At 26.1% G+C, this 22,744-nt stretch overlaps 1 protein-coding gene across 1 annotated transcript in view; it reads left to right on the forward strand.

Annotated features, from left to right (window-relative positions):
- Window positions 1-22,744, forward strand: part of LOC126896856 (zwei Ig domain protein zig-8-like) — a 122,456-nt gene that overhangs the window by 23,025 nt on the left and 76,687 nt on the right. The window contains exon 3 of the mRNA XM_050669989.1: window positions 13,030-13,110. Within this exon, the coding sequence (XP_050525946.1) occupies window positions 13,030-13,110 (81 nt within the window). The remainder of the gene's footprint in view (window positions 1-13,029; window positions 13,111-22,744) is intronic.

Below are 22,744 nucleotides of genomic sequence, written 5' to 3' on the forward strand. Positions count from 1 at the left end.
TTTTAAAAGAGGTCATTTCATTAGTGAAAATGTTGTGTTTCATATTTTATTTATTTAAGAATATTTTAAAAGAAAGTACATATATAATTAACTAGTTTATTTTATTGATAGTAATGCAAATAATTTAGGTATAATTTTATCATTTGATTTAAGTTTTAATACTTCTTTTTCTTCTTCGCCTTAATCCCAACTACATGGTCTCGGCCATCCTTATCCTACTTCCACTTGACACGATCTACTACATCATCTATATCACATCAGCTGTCCTCATATCGCATTCAATAACATCTCTCTATCTCTTTTTGGTTTTCCTCTACCTCTTCTTCCTTCAACATTCATTTCTACAGCTGTTCTTACAGTTTCCAATTCTTTTCTTCTCATAACATGACCAAACCATTTATGTCTATTTTCTCTCATCTTATTCACGATTGACTCTACACCTATACTCCATCTTATATGCTCACTTCTTGTCCTATCTTCTCTAGTCACTCCACTCATCCATCTAAGCATTTTCATCTTTGCTACTTTTTTCTCTGCTCTACTTTCTTATCAAACACCGAACACTCTGAACCATACATCATAGCTAGTCTCACTACAGTCCTGTAGATTTTACCTTTCAGCCTCATTGAAATTTTTTTATCGCATAAGACCGCCGGCACTTCTCTCCACTTTTACTTTCCACACTTAATCCTATGTCTTACATCCTCGTTAATACCACCGCTCTTGTGCATAACTGACTCTAAATATTTAAAACTTTCCACTTCTCCAGTCACGTCCTCGTTTATTGTCACTGACCTCCCCATTTCACCTACCTTGTGTTCTCCTTTGTCAAACTCGTACTTTATATACTCTGTCTTACTTCTAATTATTCTTAAACCCTTAAGTTTTAAAACTCATACGTTATATGCAAATGTCTATAGCAACTTAAATTGCCGATAAACCTCTAATCAAGTAGACTTTACAAAAAATTAAAAAAAGTATAAAAGAAGTTTCTACAGTGTATTGCGTTTCAATCGAATATGTAAGATTATTTTATAATCAATGTTGAGCGCCATTGTAACTTAGTTTAATTAAAAGCAAAACATTTAAGTTATGATGAATATAATATTTTTTTTAATTCTAAATGATTTTGTCTTATATTTACTTAGTAAATACACTGCATCATAATATTTTTCATTTGAATAATAACACAAAACTATGATATAAATAACATGATAAATCGTTTGTAATTTTTTGTTAATAATTGTTTCAAATTTAAATTTTGTAGTTAAATGTATACTATTTAATAATATTCATAAAATGTGTACTCTGTATTATATTTAACCTAATTTAACTTTTTTTTTTTTATGTATTCTACTGTACTTTTTGTTCCTCTGTAGGGCATTAATTAAAAAAAAATCTAATTAAGAAAATTACTGGCCTTTAACAACTTTTGGAATTCAAAAGTTATTGACATTTTAATATCTAGATGAAAGGAAGAATACGACAGGAAATGCTCAAATAAAAACTACAACATTCGCATCTGACCTGCAGCCATCACTAATAAAATTCAAATATTTCTGAAATACTGGTCTAAAAGTTGTGATAGACCAATTATTACCATAATTAAATCATTATCTCTTAAATAAGTATGTAGATTATCTATGTTTATGTCATTTGAACAAATAAAGGTAAATTATAATGGATTTTTAAAAAATATTTTATTGTTGATGAATTGAGAAAAACGTGTACCTAAAAGAATCCAAAACGATACTCAATAGTATTTCTATTATTTGATTAATTAAGTGGTTCGTATTAATTAAATAAATCTGCACATTTATTTCACATTTATCAAATTGAATTTTCTTTATACTATTTTATACCGTTCTTTTTCAAATTTTATTTTTAAAATGTATTAATAAACTTCGTTACATACTTGAAATAACTATAATAATAGATTTTGAAGATATTTTAGGGCTTAAAATGAACCCAAGAGAACACAATAGGTTTAAATAGAAAAATTGATTACATTTTATGACTAAATGTATACAATTTGTTCAGAAAATAAATTTTTTAATCGCACAGGGTTATGATATGGATAATAACAATTATAATAGATAATGGTAATAATATTAATAATATATAGATATTATAATAGATAATAATAATAGATTATTATAAATTTTGTTAATACTTTAAAATGGTTGAGGGTGTATGATGAACCGTATAGTTGCGGTTTATAAAGTTGAGGCTTACAACAATCCATCATTAACCGTTACCGTGTCACGTGACTCAATTAAGAACTGCCTAGCACCAACGTAGTTCAATCTAAAATTTTTCTTCGCCTCTACTTCATTGCAAACTCAAAGAGATTGTATAATCACTATGTCGATACAGTGGAAGCATTCATCATGTTCTATGTTGAATGATGATCCATTAAAAACACAGGCGGTTCAATTTTTTCTGTTTCAAGTAAAGTTACTAATTTAAAAAATTAATTATGAAAGAGACGTTATTATTTAATAATATTTTTACTAGAAAAAATTATCATTGTTATGCATTGATTTATTTTTTAATATTTCCTTAATTATAATTTAATAAAAACACTGTTAAAAAGTAAATTATTCTATAAAAATTATAAGAATTTAAATTATTTACTAAAATAAAATACTTATTCAAAGACAAAATATTATAACCGAATTATTAAAATTGATTATAAGTACTTATTTATTTAGTGAAGGCGTTAATATTTTAAATAGAATTAAACATCTGCTGGTATAACCCATTACAATCTGAACTCGATTTAGTGTAACCTCAAAATATTTTAAATTTATTGTAATCTTTATTATAATTGTAATCTTAAATCGTTTAGCAGACTTATTAATTTCATTTTTTTTTTCCATTTATGATAGAATACAATTTCAATATTTTTTTTTGGTGTTATTATAATTAATAAAAAAGAATATCTATACTTCTATTGGCTCATAATTATCATGTATCAAGAATAATTAATGTCAAAAAAAAAAAAAAATACTTAAAAGAACACAAGTTTAAAAACATAAAAAAATTATAAATTAATTTGATGTCAAATTACCCAAGCTTTTACAAACATAGTTATCAATACTTAATAATGAACATTGTTCAAAAACCCGTATATAATATGATACCAATTTGTAACTAGTTTTTTTTCTCTATATTTATAAGCTTAATGTTTTTAGTATTTTAAAATATTTTTTATGGATTATCAACATTTTTAGCTTTGATGAGAAGCTGAGAAGTTATTGGTTTTATGATGGTGTGTGTTATTTTTATGTTTTGGAAATTCTCAGTTCTTACTAGACCGATTTTAATGATCAATGTATCAATAAAACACGATTTTAATGTAGAAAATAATGTAAAAAATTACATAAAACATATGTAACTTTATTTTTTAATTTTTATCAAACTGATAATTTAATATAATTGACACGGTACCGTGTTTCCCTCAGCCGCACATCACGTTATCAACCTAAATGAAAGTGTATCGGGATCTGAATCATAAGTGCACGGTGGCCTAGTGGTAAGGTTTGTCTCTACGACGCCTTGGGTCGCGGGTTCTGATCCCGTACCGTGCCTCTTTTTTTCACATGATTTCCGGTACACTTTCTATAACCGGCCGTCAATCCCCGGCGGCCGTGTTATAATATATTAGAAAAAATAACCAATAAGCTATACTGGTATACTTATTGAACAATCTGATAAAAAACCTATGCATAAAGAGTTTAAATGCGACCAATTATGCGTGTTAATTAATTTTTGTCATCTCGATTTTTGAAAATGTTTCGAAAAGTCTGACAACTTCTACCTATATCAAATTGAAGCTTTTGAAGTGTACTATAATATTAAACAAAAAACAAATTTCAATTCCATCGATTGTTCTACTATATGAAATATGTCGTCAAAGCAAAAAAGTAACATTATTTTCAATTAAACAAATAATTTAATAAGCATTTAATATTCGATCGAAATTTTAAATTATTTTAAATTATAAAATTTTAAATACTACAAATTATGAAATTTGACTAATTTGCATCGAATCGTTTTTTATGATAGTAATATTAATCACTGTTAGATATCTTCTATACTTTTATGATTTTGTCGTGTCGCCTCAGTGCCGCGACACTACTGTGCTGGGTTTTTTACTTGTAATTATTATCATTTTCATTTCTTAACCAGTTTTATTAATTTAACAATAATTACATTGTAATAATCCTAATAGTATTATAAGAAATTTTTGACGCTGAATAATAGAATTTTCAGTAATCTGAGAATAAATTTTATTAACTAAACTATTACATTTCTGCTAGATAGTATGGAGAATAATTAATGTGTACCAAATTTTATTTGGTGTTATATCAGTACCATAATTAACAAACTTTGAAATGTATAAAAATATGTTAGAAATGATAAGAGAAGGCGTTTCCGATTTTTCTCAATTTTACTAAACATTTCTACGCCTAAAATTCTATTGTTTTTTTTAACAGTTTTTACTCTAATTTAAATGCAAAATTTGTAAAATTGAATACTTTTTCGCACATTGAAATTAGGGTTAGAATGATTGTAGAATTTTTATTCAAGTCTTCTTATTTAGCTTTGGGCATAGATAATCTATAAAAAAAATCTACAGTAAAATTGTTCTCTTGCCTGTTCAGAATTCTTAAAATCGTCGTCAAGATGTGTCAAGTGTAACAAGCATAGTAATAGTCAACCTTTTTTTTGTTTTCTTTTATTAGATTAGCTTGCAAGTTGACCTACCTGCTTGATTTAATATAACATTATATTTTTTTATCAGGGAATAATAATACAATTTATATTGTCATAATTAGTTTAGCATCGTACAAATAAAATAACTTATTAATGTTTGATAAAAACCAAAAAATAATTTTTATAAACGAATAAAGTTTTTTAGATTTACAAATACTTGTGTACTACTTGAATAACAATTAATTATCAAAAGATAAAAAATATTTTTTTTGGATTTAAAAAAAAACTAAAGGTAAATAGTTTTAAATTGATAATTTTAAGGTAAATAATTATTTAAATAAGCATGAGCTAAAAACAGTTATTATAAGTGAACGAGTTCATTTTTTTTTCTACATTATTTAACATTAATATCCGGATATTTTTAGTTACTACTTACGAAGTAACCAAAATCAAAAGTATGGCTTAAACGATATTTAGATCACGTCCGCAAGCCAAAAAGGAGTATTTATGCCGGATGGTTGAATAAGGAGCCACGTTAAAAAATTAAAAGCCTATGTTAATTCAAACTTAGAATTTACATGTTAAATATAGCCTACGACGTGATAAAACTGTCGAGGAAAATTCAATTAAGAGTCAAAAGCATAACGATCACCAACGCACAAAGTCATTGCAAAAAAATGTAAAAAAGGTTTTTATTTTTTTCGTTTAACGACATTCCATTGTTTTTCATATGTTTGAAATCCAATACCATAAGAGATAAAGAGTTTGCGTGTTAGTAAATATTTCTAAATCCCTACGTATCTGCCCTTTCAGTGTGTAACTATGACGAAAGTTACCTCATTATTCGCTAAGGCCAAATGTAGCGGATCGGTTATTCCGGAATGTTAAGCATACAATGTCAAAGTCGATGACAGTCACTAGTACAATTACTTTTGATCTGTCCACGTGAAATAAACCTGAAACATAGCCGTATGAATGTATTAAGGTAAAAGAATCCTTTTAACAACACATGCCAGAACTTGTACATCATTAACAATCAATGACCTGTAAAAGATCACGACTCGTTTGCATGAATGTCACGCGTAAGTGAAGTGTCATTCCAAGGTATGTCAACTAAAATTCATTCTATTTGTCTTAATTCTATAGGAAAATATTTAAAAATATCTAATATTATATTAAAATATTAAGAATTTTCAGTATTTAAAATTATTAAATAGTCACATAAGTTTATCAACTACTGAACATTGTAACATTTGTTCATCTCAGATCAAATAAAATGACAAATTTTTACATCCATGTGAATATTTCAGTATAATTAAACAATAAAATAATAATTTCAATAAAGCGGCAAGCATTACTTTAGGAGAACTTTGAGTTCCACATTGGTTTACAAAATTATTATGTATTTCTAATAATCGAATTATCATAATTTCTATAATTCACTAGCTATCCAATGATAACTGCTAGCTAAAGAGAGTACAAAACCTTTACCATTATAAAACGATTAACAAAACCTCCACTCCTCTGTTGTTTCGTTGAACATTTTTCGTAAATTTAATTTTTAGATTATAATAATCAAGAAATATATACAAAAAATAGTTGGAAACATTCAATTTAATCGTAAAAAAATATAAATATATTTTTTATAATTGAAATGTAAATAGTTCACACCTTGATTCGTCAAAGTATACAATAATTACTTATAATTAAGATATATATTAGGGAATAAGTGGATTTTATTCAAATCTTTAATAGTGTTTAAAATTTCGAACAATACAAAACACGAGAATTTAATGGGAAAACATTTATTGAAATACTCTTATTATTTAGCTAAACAATAACCATGTGCGCAACTTGTCGATTGTTAGGATAGTGAAAATCTGTTTTAATTTGAATACAATGACAACAAAGGCAGTGAATTCTTAAAATCTCAATCTTCTAAGAAATTTAGTGAAATTTACACAGCATCTTGAGTTTCTTAAAATAACATTACATTTNTTACATTAAGAATATTTACATTAGAGTAAACGAAGTTTTACACTCATTATAATAATTATTATGAGCACAATAACTTCGTTTTAACTTAATTTTATGTTAATTATTAACACAAAATTACAAATTCTATTTAAAGAACATGGAAGAAATGTATAGCTAATTTTCTTACTCCAAATAACAATTGCTTGTCACTCAATTTAAACACAAAATCTAATGTTGTTGTTGTTGATTTACAAAACAATTAATTATTATAGCATTTCAACCCTTTCAATAGTAAAACACATTATTTTTACTAACCTATTCGAATTTTAACATCTTTGCAAAGTGTTGAACTATAATCGTTAAATTCCATTCATGCGTAAATACATTTATTAAAAATACAATCAATATTATTTCACACATAAATCTATAAAATATTGATTGAAATTTAAGGAGTAATGATAATAAGTTATAAATAATACTTTAATAATACAATAATAATTGATCATTCCAATAAAATAACCCCTCATGAGTTTTATAAAATTTTGCTTATATTTATTTGATTTACTGTTTTACAGAGTGATATTTTTTAACGCTAACCACTTAATTTCTCTTAAAATAATATATTTTTTTTCTTCATTCCTTATACCTTTTAAGGGTGTCAACTTTATTTTTTCTTATGGCAACATATATAAAATTGACTAATTTATTTAATCAAAATGATCTAATAAATAAAAACACTGGACATCAACAACTTTTAGACCAATACTTTGGAAGTTATTAGCATTTTATATATAGACTGGAGGTGGAGCGCGAATGATATTTTTATCATTAATCATTGCTCGGCCTCTCACTGCCGCCACCTTAGTATAAAATTGTAAATATAATCCGAAGCTCTGATTTAAAAGTTTTTTATCGCTCAGTAATTTTTTTAATTAGATCATTTTCTACTTTATAAGCTAGTTAAATATTTATGCTGCAATTTAAAATTTAAAGTTTACAGCTCTATAATACATTGGGAATGAACTTAAAAAAATTTAAGCAGATGAACAAATTTACATATATAAATAACAAAAGCCAATTAAAAATTCACAAAAAAATTGTTATTTTAAGAGAAATAATTAAATATCATGCCTATTAAGTCTCGAAAAACTTCGGTCAATAAATATATAACCCTATCTTTTTTGTTGATATATTTTTTTTAATGATACTCTTATTTTTGAATTACTAATGGAATAATAAAACACACTGAAATATAAATGTCAAATTGTTGTTTTAAATTATTTTCTCAGAATTATACTTGATCTATATTTAATAATACATATTGCATAATACTTTTTATGTATCAATTTTGTTTAAAATATAAAACTGTTTTAATTAATTTTTTTACAAAGCATACTTTTCCAAATACTACACGTAAAAAGTAAACGATTAATGTAGTGACAAATTAAAAAAAAATAGTGGGAATAACATCAAAAAATGGTTAGGTTAACCGTATATTCAGTTATTCCAACTGTCTTAGTTGTAGTTATCGTTATGTTAAATGTTTATAAAGTTTTTCTAGGTTTTTTTCTCGTGTAGTGAAGTACATATTTATTTCACCAGTTTGGTCAGAATTACAATTTATTGATACAATTCATTTTGAAAAACAAGATTTATCCATACCCAAAATAAAATAATGTATTATAAATACATCCACAGCAGAGTCCGTTGAAAATACATGTCATTAGGAGTGCATTGTATTCCAATATCGCTGTAAAATAATACTTTACTTGTACGAGTAAGACTCACAGTAATAATAAAATCTCATTCGGATCGTTGTAACAATAGTCGACAGGCGACTGTGCCGTCTCTTCTCTATATTATTACTGTTATTACTATTGCGAGATGTTAAAAAGAGAAGAGGGGAAATGAAAGAAAATGAATCGTTTCGGCCGTAGAAAATAATGCCAGAGTTAAAATTTATATCTATGAAACAGACGGTTACATTGCGTGGCGCTAGGAACAAGAAAACTACTAGTTTAGAGTAAAATGGTCTGCCCTAAAGGAAAAAAATAAATAAATGGATAAATTGCAATGAACAAATTGTTGTATCGCCAGCAAGATAAAAGACAAAGACGAGTGAGATTTTAGTGACAGTGAATGAAACTCATCAGCTGTGTAAAAACCTTCAACAAACACTTTTTTCTCGTCCGCCCATTATTTTTCTGTGATTTGTTTTCTCGCACCTGGATGTTAACGCCTTAATACGGTCATTAAAGAGCTGATTTCTGATTATAGTACTTTTAACTTTTACCACATTGCAGTTGTAACTTGCTGACGTTAATAAGATATGGCGTGATAAAATAAAGAGGAAGATAACTACTATATGAATAGAAGGATAAACTAGTATCATACTCATTTAATGACTTTAAGGTTAGAGTATATACATTTAAAATTAACGTCTGTTGAAAGTTCAGCTAGAATATAAAAACGTCATAGTAAAAATGATCTCTAACATGGAGTTCTATAATTACTTTAGAGTTATGATAGATCTAACCACAATTTAAAAGTGTAATTTCCTGTTTTGGTGGTTTCTCCTGATAATAATAGTATTTTTTCGAAATCAAAAAAGGAACTCTTAAAGTAAACTAAAAAAAAAAAAAAAAAATGAAACGTGGACGTTCCATGACATAAGAATAATGTTTTTAGAGCTAAACAAGATAAAACTGTGCACAGCGCAAACACGACCCTTGAGACTACTTGACGCTCATAATTCTTCTAAATTAGACCATGCATTTTGTTCTATTAACCTCATATATATCATGACATATTTTCATAATAATAAATTAATATTTGGAAACATTAACACGTATTTCCTACTGTTGATTAAAAATATATGAACACATGACAGCTACAATATGTATTTTTAAATACTAAACATATACTATACAGTGTAAAATTAAAGCTTTCAAAATAATAATTAAATATTAAACAAAAGCTATCATTAAACTTTTTTTTTGTATTATAGGCGACAAATTAAAATTAAAATTATTCTCAATATTAATTAGTTACTACCATTTTAATAATCAATGGTATTTCAACATAAATAATTAAAGCAATCAATTTATTTTTTTGTGATATTCTTGATTACTGCAATAATATGTACAAACAATTATTGATTTTATTACTATATAATATTTTATGAATTACTAAATTTAAATTTAAAAGCTGTTGATGTTAGCGTAAGATAATATCATTACACCAACAGAAACGAATATTAATATTATAATATAAATTTCTTTATAAGAATAAACTGAAATATAATGCAGCATGGATATAAAATGATGAAATAAATAATATTTATCCATTACAGTAAAGCTTTATATTGTTTGGAGTATTTAAGTTTGAATAAATTCAGACCACCTTTTTATTTATTTATTCCTCTTATTAAAATATAAATAAATATTTCTACCACTAAAGGAAACTTTCAAGAAAAGCAATAAAAATTTAATTAATTAAAAAATTTCTTAGTGTATAAGACCTTTTAAGTTTTCCAGAAATACAGTGTAATAATTGAGGTACATCTTGAATCAAAATTCTATAAAAGTAATGACAGATGTTGAGTATGAATATTGTTCATGAATAATTAAAACATATAGTTTTCATTAATTTTCGATATTAAGAATAACTTTTTGTTAAAAAAAAAAAAATTTTTTAGTCAATAAATGTCAAAATTATCGAAATAGATTTTGTGTAATTTAGTTGCTAATATTTTATTGGATTTTCTAATTTTCAGTAACCTGTTTAGTTTACAATCCAGTTACATAATAATAATTACACTAAAATTTACATATTGTCATATTAATGTCATTTTGTTACATTAAAATAGCAAGTATTTTTAGTGCAAAAATAAAAACAATCACATGAAATTCAAAGTACTCCAATGATATTATATTTTAATGGGTTATATTTATTGAAAATTTATAATAAAACAATAATCGTATTTTAATTGGTTGATAGTCCTACGATAGCAAAAATATCAAAAATTCTTGACAATAATCTTTAAAAGATTATTATGATAATATTACATCACTGTTGGACCCTCACGATCTTTAGTTAATTAACTATTATAAAATATACCTTTAATAACTCTAAAATCAATATTTTGAAATAAAAAAATTATATGGAATAGATATTTAAATTACGTGAAATGTATTTAATGTATTTTGAAGAAATGTGGTGCAGTTAAGTGTACCGATTTTTTTTTCTTATGTTAAGTAAACAGTTTTAGGCAATGAATATGAAATGTTGAAATAACGACGGGCTTTAGTAGTGAATATACAGTTTATTTTATTACACAGTCACTGTACAATTTTATAATTTCAAAACTCAATTCTATACATTTTTATTGTTGATAAATTTTTTTGGCCGTGTTTTCGATTAATCATAGAAATCTCAAACACAAATAGCGTTAAGATTCACTTTCAAACGAGATCTATTGACTCGATTGGCAAGTGTGTAAGCGATTACATTGAAATTCAGCTGTTCGGGCAATTCTTCATTTTGTAAAAAAAAACGTTAGCGTTAATTAAACTTTGGCCCGAATTGATGGTCAACAAACATTACTCGTTTTCAACGTCTCGTTAATTAAAGAAAAAAAAATAATAAAACTTAATTTCGATCACGTATTGTTCAGGTAGTGTCATAGCGGTCTAGTTATTCTCGATCCGAACGACGTTCATGAATATTTCATTAGCCAGAAAAACCCATCGCCCCACACAGCGATGCCGGCAAACTGTAGTAGTGTTGGTGTCCGTAATAACCGGTAAGCATACCCACTAGCACAATGGGTAGATTTAAATTTTCCAACTGTGAATACGTATTTAGGTATTTCATTAAAAAAAAAAAGGGGGCACAACTAAAGAAAAAGTAAAATAATAATAAATAAACGAGCCAACCCTGTACGACTGTTGCCGCCGCTTTAGACGGGAAATTACAAACGTAAAGTTCAGCTAATTTGAATAGGCTCCTCGTGTGTGCGGTAAGAGATACGCTTGTTCGTCTTGGGCGTTATTAGCTCTCGAATATGCGGAACCGTTCGTACATCATTCGTTGCTATAATCCTGAAGATATAACATGGCCCGTTTAACTTAATGTCAACTTTTAACGAAATGCCTCTCTTTTATTAAATTTTAAACTATAAGAAAGAAATCGGCCAACTTTAAATAAAAATTGCAAATTACTTGGTTAACACATTCTCGATTGTTCACCCAAGTAATTATAAACATTTCCAAGTTATCTTTCCGACGAATAATTAAAATGAATAAAACACCACGTTTCTTCTTTGTTATTATAAATTTATTCATAATTTTCATTTGAAAAAAATATTAACAATTATTATGTTTTTTACACGATAATAATGTTTTGTTCATTTCAAACCGAAAACGTCACCGCATGTCTATGGAAAAATAATGTCGTAGTAACAATTAATTGGCATGTAAGTTTTAAAAGTCGCGTGGATATTTTACGGGGGGAAAAATACAAATTCTAAAAATAAAGTAATATAAAATAGTGCAAACTGATCTGATTCATTTAAACGTTATTCACACATTTAGTCTGATCAAAAGTTTGAGCTTCTACGACTTGGCATCAAAATTAATATGACAACATTGCCATGTATACAAGTACAAATACTTAGAGTTGGGTCGTACTTTATTCTATAAAAATGTGCAACATGAACATAAAACATACTCGTATGTATTTATTATAACACTCAAAAAACGCTTGTCATCTATGATATTTACAGGAGGAATTTTTCTTCTTTTAGCTCGCAGTCGTATGTTTTAAGAGTGAAAAGGTAATACACTTTAAAGTTTTGTAAACTGTGTAAGTAATTTATGTGAAACGTGTTCTAGTAGAGTTTATTTTATGTGTGAGTATTAAATGAATACTATAAAATAAAGCACGCTGCAGTATTGTGCAAAAACAAAAAACACGTGCTTAAGTCTTCATGAGTGACAGCGATCGCAAAGTTATTACTGTTTTCGTCAGTACAGCAACACTATAAACTTAAAAAAAAATAAACTTTTAAAAGTATATAACGCTTAAAAAAATACTTATTATGTAGAAAACCGTTGCCTAATATTTTTGACCCATTATCAATGTTTAACATATGCCTTTCACAACTATTCTAATAACAACATGAAGAATTTTTTCTCTTTGTACGCAATCTTGTATAATATCAGGAAAATGTTTAAAATTTAATAATGTTTTAATAGTCGTACAATGATAATGTTATAAAAATGTACGTTCTTTTGGTGTTTGGTTATTAATGTCATCTGTATTTTTCAGTACCTGGATTTTTGGCTTCAGAAAGACGACACAGTCGCCATGCATCAGTCGGCGGAGGATCGATTAACCAGCTAGACACAAGTTAGTATATATTTTAATTGGAAAATATTAGCTCGATCGCTGAAATGAAAACGACATATTTGATTTGCAAAGTAGTGGGTTACAAACGCGACACATACAATCATTACAAAATACAATTGGATAATGTGATATATTTTTCTGAACAAGGCGAGTTTTCTGTAGTTCTAGCAATTATCATAAAATTGTGACGAACAAAATATAAAATGTGACACAGACATTTCCTCGAGTCAATATTAAAGAATTTATTCATATTTCTAGTCACGCCGATTAGAATGCAAACCGTATAGTATTTTTGGAAATAGGAACGGTTATCGTAAAATTTGGATACTATCGATGACCGAAATGCGCGTGCATCGTTATATTTCGTTTAAAATTATTATTAGGACTGTGTGACTCGACATTCGTTAAGTATATTAAAAAAGTTGAGTGATAGACATCTATAAAGATAGGCGTTAATATATTTGTGGGTGGTAAACAGTAATCAACTACGTTGAAATACTGTCGGGCCGTTATATTATAATATAATAGACGATTATTATTATTACTAGTGTGTGTTTGCTTCGCAAAGTCGACCGGCGTTGTCACGCTAACATAATGATTCGCGTGACAAGAGTTTGGCGTGATGGTCAACTTAGTGTAGTATTATGTGTGGCATACTGCCAGCAATATTCCGTCGTGGTTTTAACAGATGATATTACTCGTGAGACGATCGTAAAAACCATTAAATTTGACGCTAATGAAAACTACCGAGAATCATATTTTGACAGCTAAAATACAACAAACAACTGTTTGCGGACGCGTGTAAAACGTTATGGACGACCGGTTGATGAATTTTTAGCCCTAGCCCCACTCGACGGTCATTTATTAATTGCTGTAATTAATCGTCATTTTTTTTCGCGCATCACCTGCCACTTGCACACACACACACAATCAAACACGATGTTAATAGTTTGATCGCTATTAGTACTACAGCGATAATTATGCTCGGCACGTTTTCTGTCGCAGTATAAGATAACGAGCAGTTTTGCTGTAAAATATTGTTGAACGCCTGCAAAAGTTTAACAAGTGAGCCTTGAGACTTTTGTTCGCCAGTGTAACAATCGATCGTGGCAATAAAAAGCAATGACCCCAACCTAATCTCCAGTGCAACTCGAGTGTAATACATGCAAGCACGTCGCCCGACAACCGTTTCAGCGTCCACTCTTAGTATCGGATTGCTGTTGCGGCGCTTAAACCTTCCGAATCTGTTTTTTTTTTTTTTTAACGTTTACATACATCATACACGAGTGTGTCCACAGAGCTGCCGGAACACAACGCTATCGTTGTTTTTCCACGGTTTTCTTTTCGGACCCGTCGCCTTCTCGTGATAAATGGATACGGGAAATAAGATATTACATCGCAGTGTGTGGGCAACGTATTGTTTCGCGGCCTATTAAGGTACTCTCCAATGGTTAAAATTCGCATTAGCCATTATATTGTTAATTATTGTTATTATAAAATTATAAAAGCCACGATAACAATCCTGAAGTGCCGTAACCTCAACTAGCTAATTAAACTGTCCGAAAACATTAACGTGTAATATATTATAACAGGTATTCATAATGTTGTGTACCATTCAAGTTTTTTGCCTTCTCCGACTGTTTTAGTAAAAAGGACGTTATAAAGTGCAAAATGTTGTTCAACAACTCAATGAGGTTTAATAAATACATTTTTCTTTTGAGCGTAGAAAAATTATTAATGACACGGTGTTGAATTTTTATCATTAACTATAATCAGTAGAGATTTGTGGAAAATAAACACAATATTATTTTCAAACGAGCATTTTATAAAACTAACAAGTTTAGAATACAATTGATTTCAATTAATAAGTTATTTATTTTAAACGAATTTGTATGTATTTATACATTTTTTTTTAGTCATTTCTTAAGGTTGTGCACATTTTTTGTTGCGATATATAATAATGTAGAAATATTTTTCGTTTTAAGGAGACATGTACCACTCAATCCTCCCAACAATATTATCCTAAATAAATCATATTACTAAGTCGTCAAACCTATTGATACAAATTTGTACTAGCTGAAGATGTGTTTGGAATAACTTAACAAAATTTATAAATGCATACCAGTCATCCGCTCTCTATGAATAATAATAAAAAAGAAGTTATTTTTATAATTTTTCAATTAACTTATACTTCTGAGAAAATACATATATCAGTTAAACAACAAAAATTGTGAATAATTTTTTGTTCAGATTTTTTTTCATCCAAAAAATTGATTTTTCAATGTCTATACTGATTATAAACATAATACAAAGTACAACTAAAAAAAAAAAAAAATATGACAAATGTATTAATTTTTATTTAATAAATATATTATAAAAATGACAGATTTAATCATTTTTATGAAATTTTTCTTTGATGGTAATCTTTTTTAACAACTACAATAATTCTGTTTGAAGTTTTGAACGACATGATGCAAAATAATCTTACGGCTTACCTCCGTTCAAATATTTTTATGGCTAAGCAAAGGTTATTGGTTTTAACTCTAGTTGAATTCAACTTCGATTTTTCGTTTAAACGCCATATTACAATGAAGTTAAATCATTTAATGAAAACTTTATTTGAACGTAACAGATACAAAACAAAAATACTCTAATCACTGCGTTAAATGATGTAAATGGATAACAATAAATAAATTGTCTACAAGAGGAAACAGACAAATAGGCTTTATATTGTCAGCTTTAACCAGACATAAAAAATTAATCAACAAAATTCTAATCACGTGTTATAGAGACGATGAATTAGGAACAAGTATTTATAAAAAAAAGCATCTCGCCAACAATAAAACTACACATAATACTTTCTGTTAATATTGTTCAAATCTTAATTTTAACGAAAAAAATGTTAATAACATTCAGCTATCCTCTTAATAATTTTTTCTTGGTATTTTTATTTAATATTTAATGTAAAAGATTAACTAATTTACATAACTTCAGAAAAAGTTTTTGTCAGCAATCAGTTATAGCACACCAAACTTTATAATAATAAAAATATTAATCTTTCAAGACAGAGCAGACAGTGGATAAAATGACTCAAAAAACTTTTCTGCTGTTTATAATCAGTAAATAATAAATTCATAGATAATAGTTTTTCTAAATAAAATGCATTTCGAGTTTAAAAAAACACTAACAATTTTCAAATTTGCAACTTTATTTTATTCAACTTTTCTACTGATATCTATTCACTTTTTATAGTAAATAAAAAATTGAAATATTGTTTAAAATAATTCCATATATATATAATATAACTACTCAACATAATGTTCTCAAGTTAAAAGCTTTTTGGTGTATAATCACTTATAATATAGATTTTTTTTTTCTCTTAAACAATTATTTCTTTTCAGTCATAAGGCTTGTAACTTTTAATGTTTCTAGTTCATGATATTTATACCAATATTTGAATTATTCTTGTATAAAAAATTCGCATGACATTATATTGAGGTTAAAAACATCAAATTTTAATTAATATCAGTGAATGCATCGATAGCTTCAGTAAAAGTTATAATTATATTCTACATAATAAATTTGCAATTTTTAATCAATAACCTAATGAAAAATTCATGCAACAAATAACTCAACAGCACGTAAAATTTAACTAAAAGCTGAAAATACAATACGCTGTGCCAGAAGAAGGACAAAACAATAAATGTACTAGGACTTCGCCTTTAAAAAGCTTCATATGAAAAAAAATAAAGTCTCCTTTACTAAATAAAATATAAAAAGAGCCCATCGAATACGTTTTTGCATTAAGTTGCGCAATATCTAGCGCTGGCACTGACAAAACTCTATAGCTACCAATTGAAATAATTATTAATAATAAAGTTAATTTTTTATTATCCTTGAAAAAATAAATAATTTGTTCACTGCAATTAAAATGTCTAAGAAATTTTAATAGCAGTTAAAGTTTTATATTTTTTTGTAAAAATACAAATTATAGCTTGGATAGCTATAATTTATAATAAATAAATGAATTGGATATTCAAACATTTAATTTAATTAATACATAAAACTACAAAATTAAACAATTATTTTTTGTAATAAAATTTATTCATAACAAGACTCAATGAGAAAAAATGTTGAAGTAACTTTTTTAGTTACTTATATGAATAGTTGACATCATACACAATTATATATTCTGCCAATTACAAAAGTTTTCAAGCAAATTTCATTGCCAATCCATTTAATAGTACTAGGAACTATTATTTATAATATTGATTAATTTTGACATACAAAATATTTGCCTTTTTTTAACAAAAAAAAATATAGAAATCTGATTTAATCAGTATTTAGAAACGTTGAAAGATAACGTTTATATAATTCATTTTTATTACAAACTAACATTAAGGTTCCAAACTACTTATATTGCAAATGATTTAACTTCAATTATAAAATACATTTTATCATTAAAAATATACACTAAAATTTGCTTCGGGTAAAGTTTTTGTAACAAATCTTTCATTCGGTTGAATTTTAAAGATCTATAACAAAATTTAAAACAATTATTTACACACTACTTTTCCGCTCAATTAAATTTTGTAGAATCAAATCATCCAATATCCACGACTCACTTTTTGTTTTCCAATTTGTAATATTTTTTAAAACCTTTTTGTTTATTTTTAAAATAAAATTTTCTTTTCGATTATTTATTTTTTAATAAAAATATAAATTATCAATAAATATTAATCTTATATGTTTCTACTAATATATTATATAAATAATTCCATTGTAGGTATATCACTACTATACTAATATATATTTACTACATTTTTCATAAAAAAAAATATATGTTTAACTTGCTACCTTTTCCATACAACGCCTTAATTCAAATAATCTAAGAAACCAACAAAATACAACAATAATAGTAACCTCTGAAGTAAAAACACTTAAAATAATTGGTATTAAAAATCTTCATTTCAATAAAACCGTATTATGTAATTGAGTCTATCATTAAGAATAATCTTTCAATGGTCATTGTTTAGTAGTATTTATTTCACTAACAATAAATACATTTTTAAATAATATGTTTTAAACACGAAAAAAACAGCAAATACAACCCATTTCAATAAAGGAATTGTTAAAATTTGTAACAACAAAGGATACCTATTTAGCAATGCTATTATCAAACAAGAGACAACAAAAACCAGCTGTATAAACAAAACTTCCAACAATCAATCGAAAACTCATTGCAAATTTGCTATTGGTCTCATACAGTAGTTACGAGTATTTACCATTTCAATATTCGAAGTTTACATTATAAATAAATAATTAGCAATTCTTGAAATATTTTTTAAAAATAAACAAATTATGACTAAAATAATAATTTGTTTTTCTTCAAAATTTAGCGCTCTTAAACTTAAATTTGAATTTAAAGTTAAGAGTTGTGCAAAAGTAAAATTATTTATCTTGAAGTGTCTAATATTAATAATATTACCTAATAAATTATTTAATTTTGATTTTACCAAAAATTGATCAATTATACTTCGTTTAATAAGTATAGTAAATGTATTGGAAAATAAGACTTGAAATGAAAATAAAATATTATAGTATGTTATGTTAAATGAATAATACTAAATTACAATTAGTATTGAAGAATTGATTAAAAGAAAGCTATTGAGTCACACTGTATTTGCTTTTGAATTAATTTATTAATAAACTATTAATTTTATACAAGAAATATATTTTAATACCTTTATAAATATAAAAGTGTAATTATTTTTAGTCTTCAATTAATAAATAAATTGACACACAATAGTTAATTATTATTTTTAATTAGAACTACCTTTGCTTAATAGTTGAAATATCTTTTATTCGACTTAAAAATAATGATTAATAGTAATTATTTATTTAGTAAGGGATAGCTTCTTGGAAAAGCTTTATGCCTTTCAAGCAAATCCAAAGATTACAAAACCAATGAACAATATTTTTTTTCTAGAAGTATAAATAACGAATTTATATTTTAATATTATAATTTAAATCAGCGAATTCGAAACAACCGTATTTTTAAATTAAAATATAACAACATACTTCAAATAGAATTGTTTTCTTAACATTATACCTATAAGATTACATACGATTTTTAGCTCAATATTCAACTGACGATTAGTTATTTATTTATGAAAAATATGAATTTCTCTATTATACATCGACAACGAAAACTAAAAGTACTAGTGGAACACAATATTTTAAAGATAGTTGATCATTTTTTCAAATTCCATTTCTAATAAACCAAAATACCACTTAAATATTTTTTTCGTAAATATACTGACAGTTATTCAGTATCTGATGTTTTTTAATAAACTGAACTGTGCGTGAATGTCGAAATCTATTGTCGAATTAGATGTGCGTGAAGGCGAGGCACGCGCTGTTTTTGTACTATTTATATGCCAGAAAAAACTACCTTTATCATTTTGACGTAGGAACTAAGGTGAATTTATACGCATTGAAGTGTAGGTATAGGAATCGATAGGGCTGACAGGAAGTGCATTTAAAATTGTAATAATATGGAAATAATCCATCCAAAAATGACCGCCAAAATTACCATATCAAGACATAAACCATAACTCCAGCAACCTTTTTACAAAAATATATTCTACAAGTTCACGTAACGTGAGCTTGTAGAATATAAAATAAAACTAAAAGTATTTGTAAATGCTTTAAATAATTGAATATATCTAGAGAATCGTGTCGACATCCAAATAATTGTTTCATAATAAAGGTAAAACGACGAAGTTTAAATGTTATGGTTATGTTAAGGTTTATTCAAATTAGTAACTTAAAAAAAAAATACCAGTGTATTGAAAAATAAAATCCAAAAAAGAAATAGAAAACATTTTTTAAAATGCAAACAATATAAAAACTATATTTATATAATTTTTACATTTTCATAAATTTATGAAACATACTTATATATTTATAATACTATGATCCAATACTGATTTAAAAAAAAATGTTGCTATTAAAATTTTTAAAAATTACCAATTTTAAGTCTATTTGTGTAATTTTTAGTTCGTAAATACTATGGTTTTTGAGTTATTTTTAACAATTAATTTTGAAATCAATCTACTTTATACTAAAATTACAATTTTTATTAGAATTTATCGACATTGCTATAAATTCTTGTAGCAGATCTGTATAAATAATACTAGACAGTCAATCTGTTTATCAAGTAAAACCATAATTTAACATTGATAATAAGAAGTTAGACCTCTGGCGAATAATTTTTGTAATTTAAATTCACGTATATTAGTTGACAATTTTTGTTTTATCCAATACCATATTAGTAAAATAGTAATCTATTACTAAAAAAAAACTTATTATAAAATAACTGCTATTTAAAATTAAAACTTTAAAATAATAAAATTAATAAATGTTGCCTGGAGTAAAATGATTGACGCCAACAATAATTAAATTATGTTTTTTATTAATGATTTATCTTATATACATGTAAATAAACTAATGGTATGTAAATATATGTTAATAAGTTAAACAACCTGATGAATTATGAAAATCGATACTATGAATATATAATTTAATTAGAGGATTATTATGAGTCTATTATTATTTCAATCAACTATCCATTTCTAATCTATTTTTCATCAAGTGTTCTAGAATCATAAAATTATCCTTAGACTTGTGATGTAAATGCAATTATCTAACGCTGGGTATCATTTCAATAGTATTATTTATTGAAGTTCGACTAATATTATCAATATAATTCCCAAGATATACATTAACTTAATTTAGTTAAGTCAGCTGTAAAATTAATAGCTTAAAGTTGTACTACTAAATATTTGTGATTACATCGCATGTTGTGTAGATAGATGTTGCTCACTAACTTGAACTACTGTTAATTTTAATACCACAAATGACCACTGAAAACATTGTGTATTAGCCAATGTTATACTAGAACTTAATAGAAGATGCCTACAAACAATTACCAGGACTTCTATAAAACATTAAAGTTTTATTGTAACAATGTAATTAGTACAATAGAGTAGTTGAGATTTAGAATCTACAAGTAATAAGACTAAATAGACAATTAAACGCTTAAAGTAAATTCTGCTTTAAAAATACAATTTTCGCACCTTAATGATAACAATCACGGAGATATACGTAATCTCATTCTTATGTTTAATAATTGAAAATTACTTTTCGTTTTCAAATTCACTTGGTAAAAGAACCTTTAATTTATCTTCACTTATTTACACGTTTGTGTATGCATTAGAGGAGAATGAAAATGATGAATGATCACCTCTACTATAATATCCGGATAACTCTTTAGAAAACCATCACACTTTACGTTTTGCGCTTATCGAGCACTGTCTTTGTATTTTTCGTTTTCCTTTCGAACCTACGATTCTATTGAATTTAGACAGTTAAATGATCTTATTGGATACAACTTTATATAGAAATCTTTTTATTTTTACTCTTTAATCTATAATGATGAGCAGATAGCTGTCTGGACAACAATACTAATCGAAAAATTATTTAACCAAATAAAATCGATGGGATGTCAAATATATGAGCTTACTGTCAATTACCAGAAATTCAGTAATATTTATAAAAAATACATAAAGATTTCGAATATATTACAAAATAGTTCAGTGTTGAATTTTTAATGAATCAAAATATATATCGGCAACCACAATCAACGATTTTAGTATTACGCGACTTAAATTTCATAAATATTATCTGATCTTTTTTTTTTTTTATTAAAAACATTTACGATCTATACTATATATAGTATGTATAATAAGTGAAAATTATATTTAAAATTGATTTGAACAATGAAATGAATTGAAAATATGAAGGGAAGGTCATTTAAAACGACACCTTGATATTTGAAAAATAAATTTAAAAAAATCAAATATAAAAATTTTAATTAGTAATGAAATGTAAATATAATTTTAAATTATTTAAAACTAAATGGATATCTAAAAAGTAAGAAATACATTATTAAATCAAGACAATGAAAATGATCACAGAATGTTATAAACATTTAAAATTATTTCACGGAAAAGCAAATGATTGCCAAAAATAAAAATTCTATTGAGACAGTCTAAACAAAAGCGAATTTTCACATTGTACACAAAATAAAATATTTATATAACTCCATTGATAATGCTTTGAAAAGTTATCATTATTAAGTTCTGAGAAATATTTCAAAACAAAAGTTTTAAAACGCTGTATAACCAATACGATAAGTAATATAGGACCGAACGAGACAAAAAATGGATTGTTGAATTTGACAGTATTCAATATTTGAACTCTTCATCTGATAAATTAAAACTTGTTATTTACCAAAAAACAGATAATATGGTATAGAAAATAATTTTAATAATAATCTTATGACCAATCAGAATAATTAGTTTTAAGAGTTAAAAGTATTTTGAAAATTATAGAAAATTTAAACATACAATTTGTAAAGCTGATGGTGTCTCATGCCTAATCTAAAAATGTTTAAATAATTATTACCATCTTAAACACGTTTGAAAAATATTAGCTTCGATGCGAAGCTGAGAAGGTATTAATTTTACTATGATGTGTTTTTTTTTTTTTTTTTTTTTTTTTTTTTTTT

The sequence above is a fragment of the Daktulosphaira vitifoliae genome, unplaced genomic scaffold (genome assembly GCF_025091365.1).
Source record: "Daktulosphaira vitifoliae isolate Bord-2020 unplaced genomic scaffold, ASM2509136v1 Scaffold_1, whole genome shotgun sequence".
NCBI lineage: Eukaryota > Metazoa > Arthropoda > Insecta > Hemiptera > Phylloxeridae > Daktulosphaira > Daktulosphaira vitifoliae.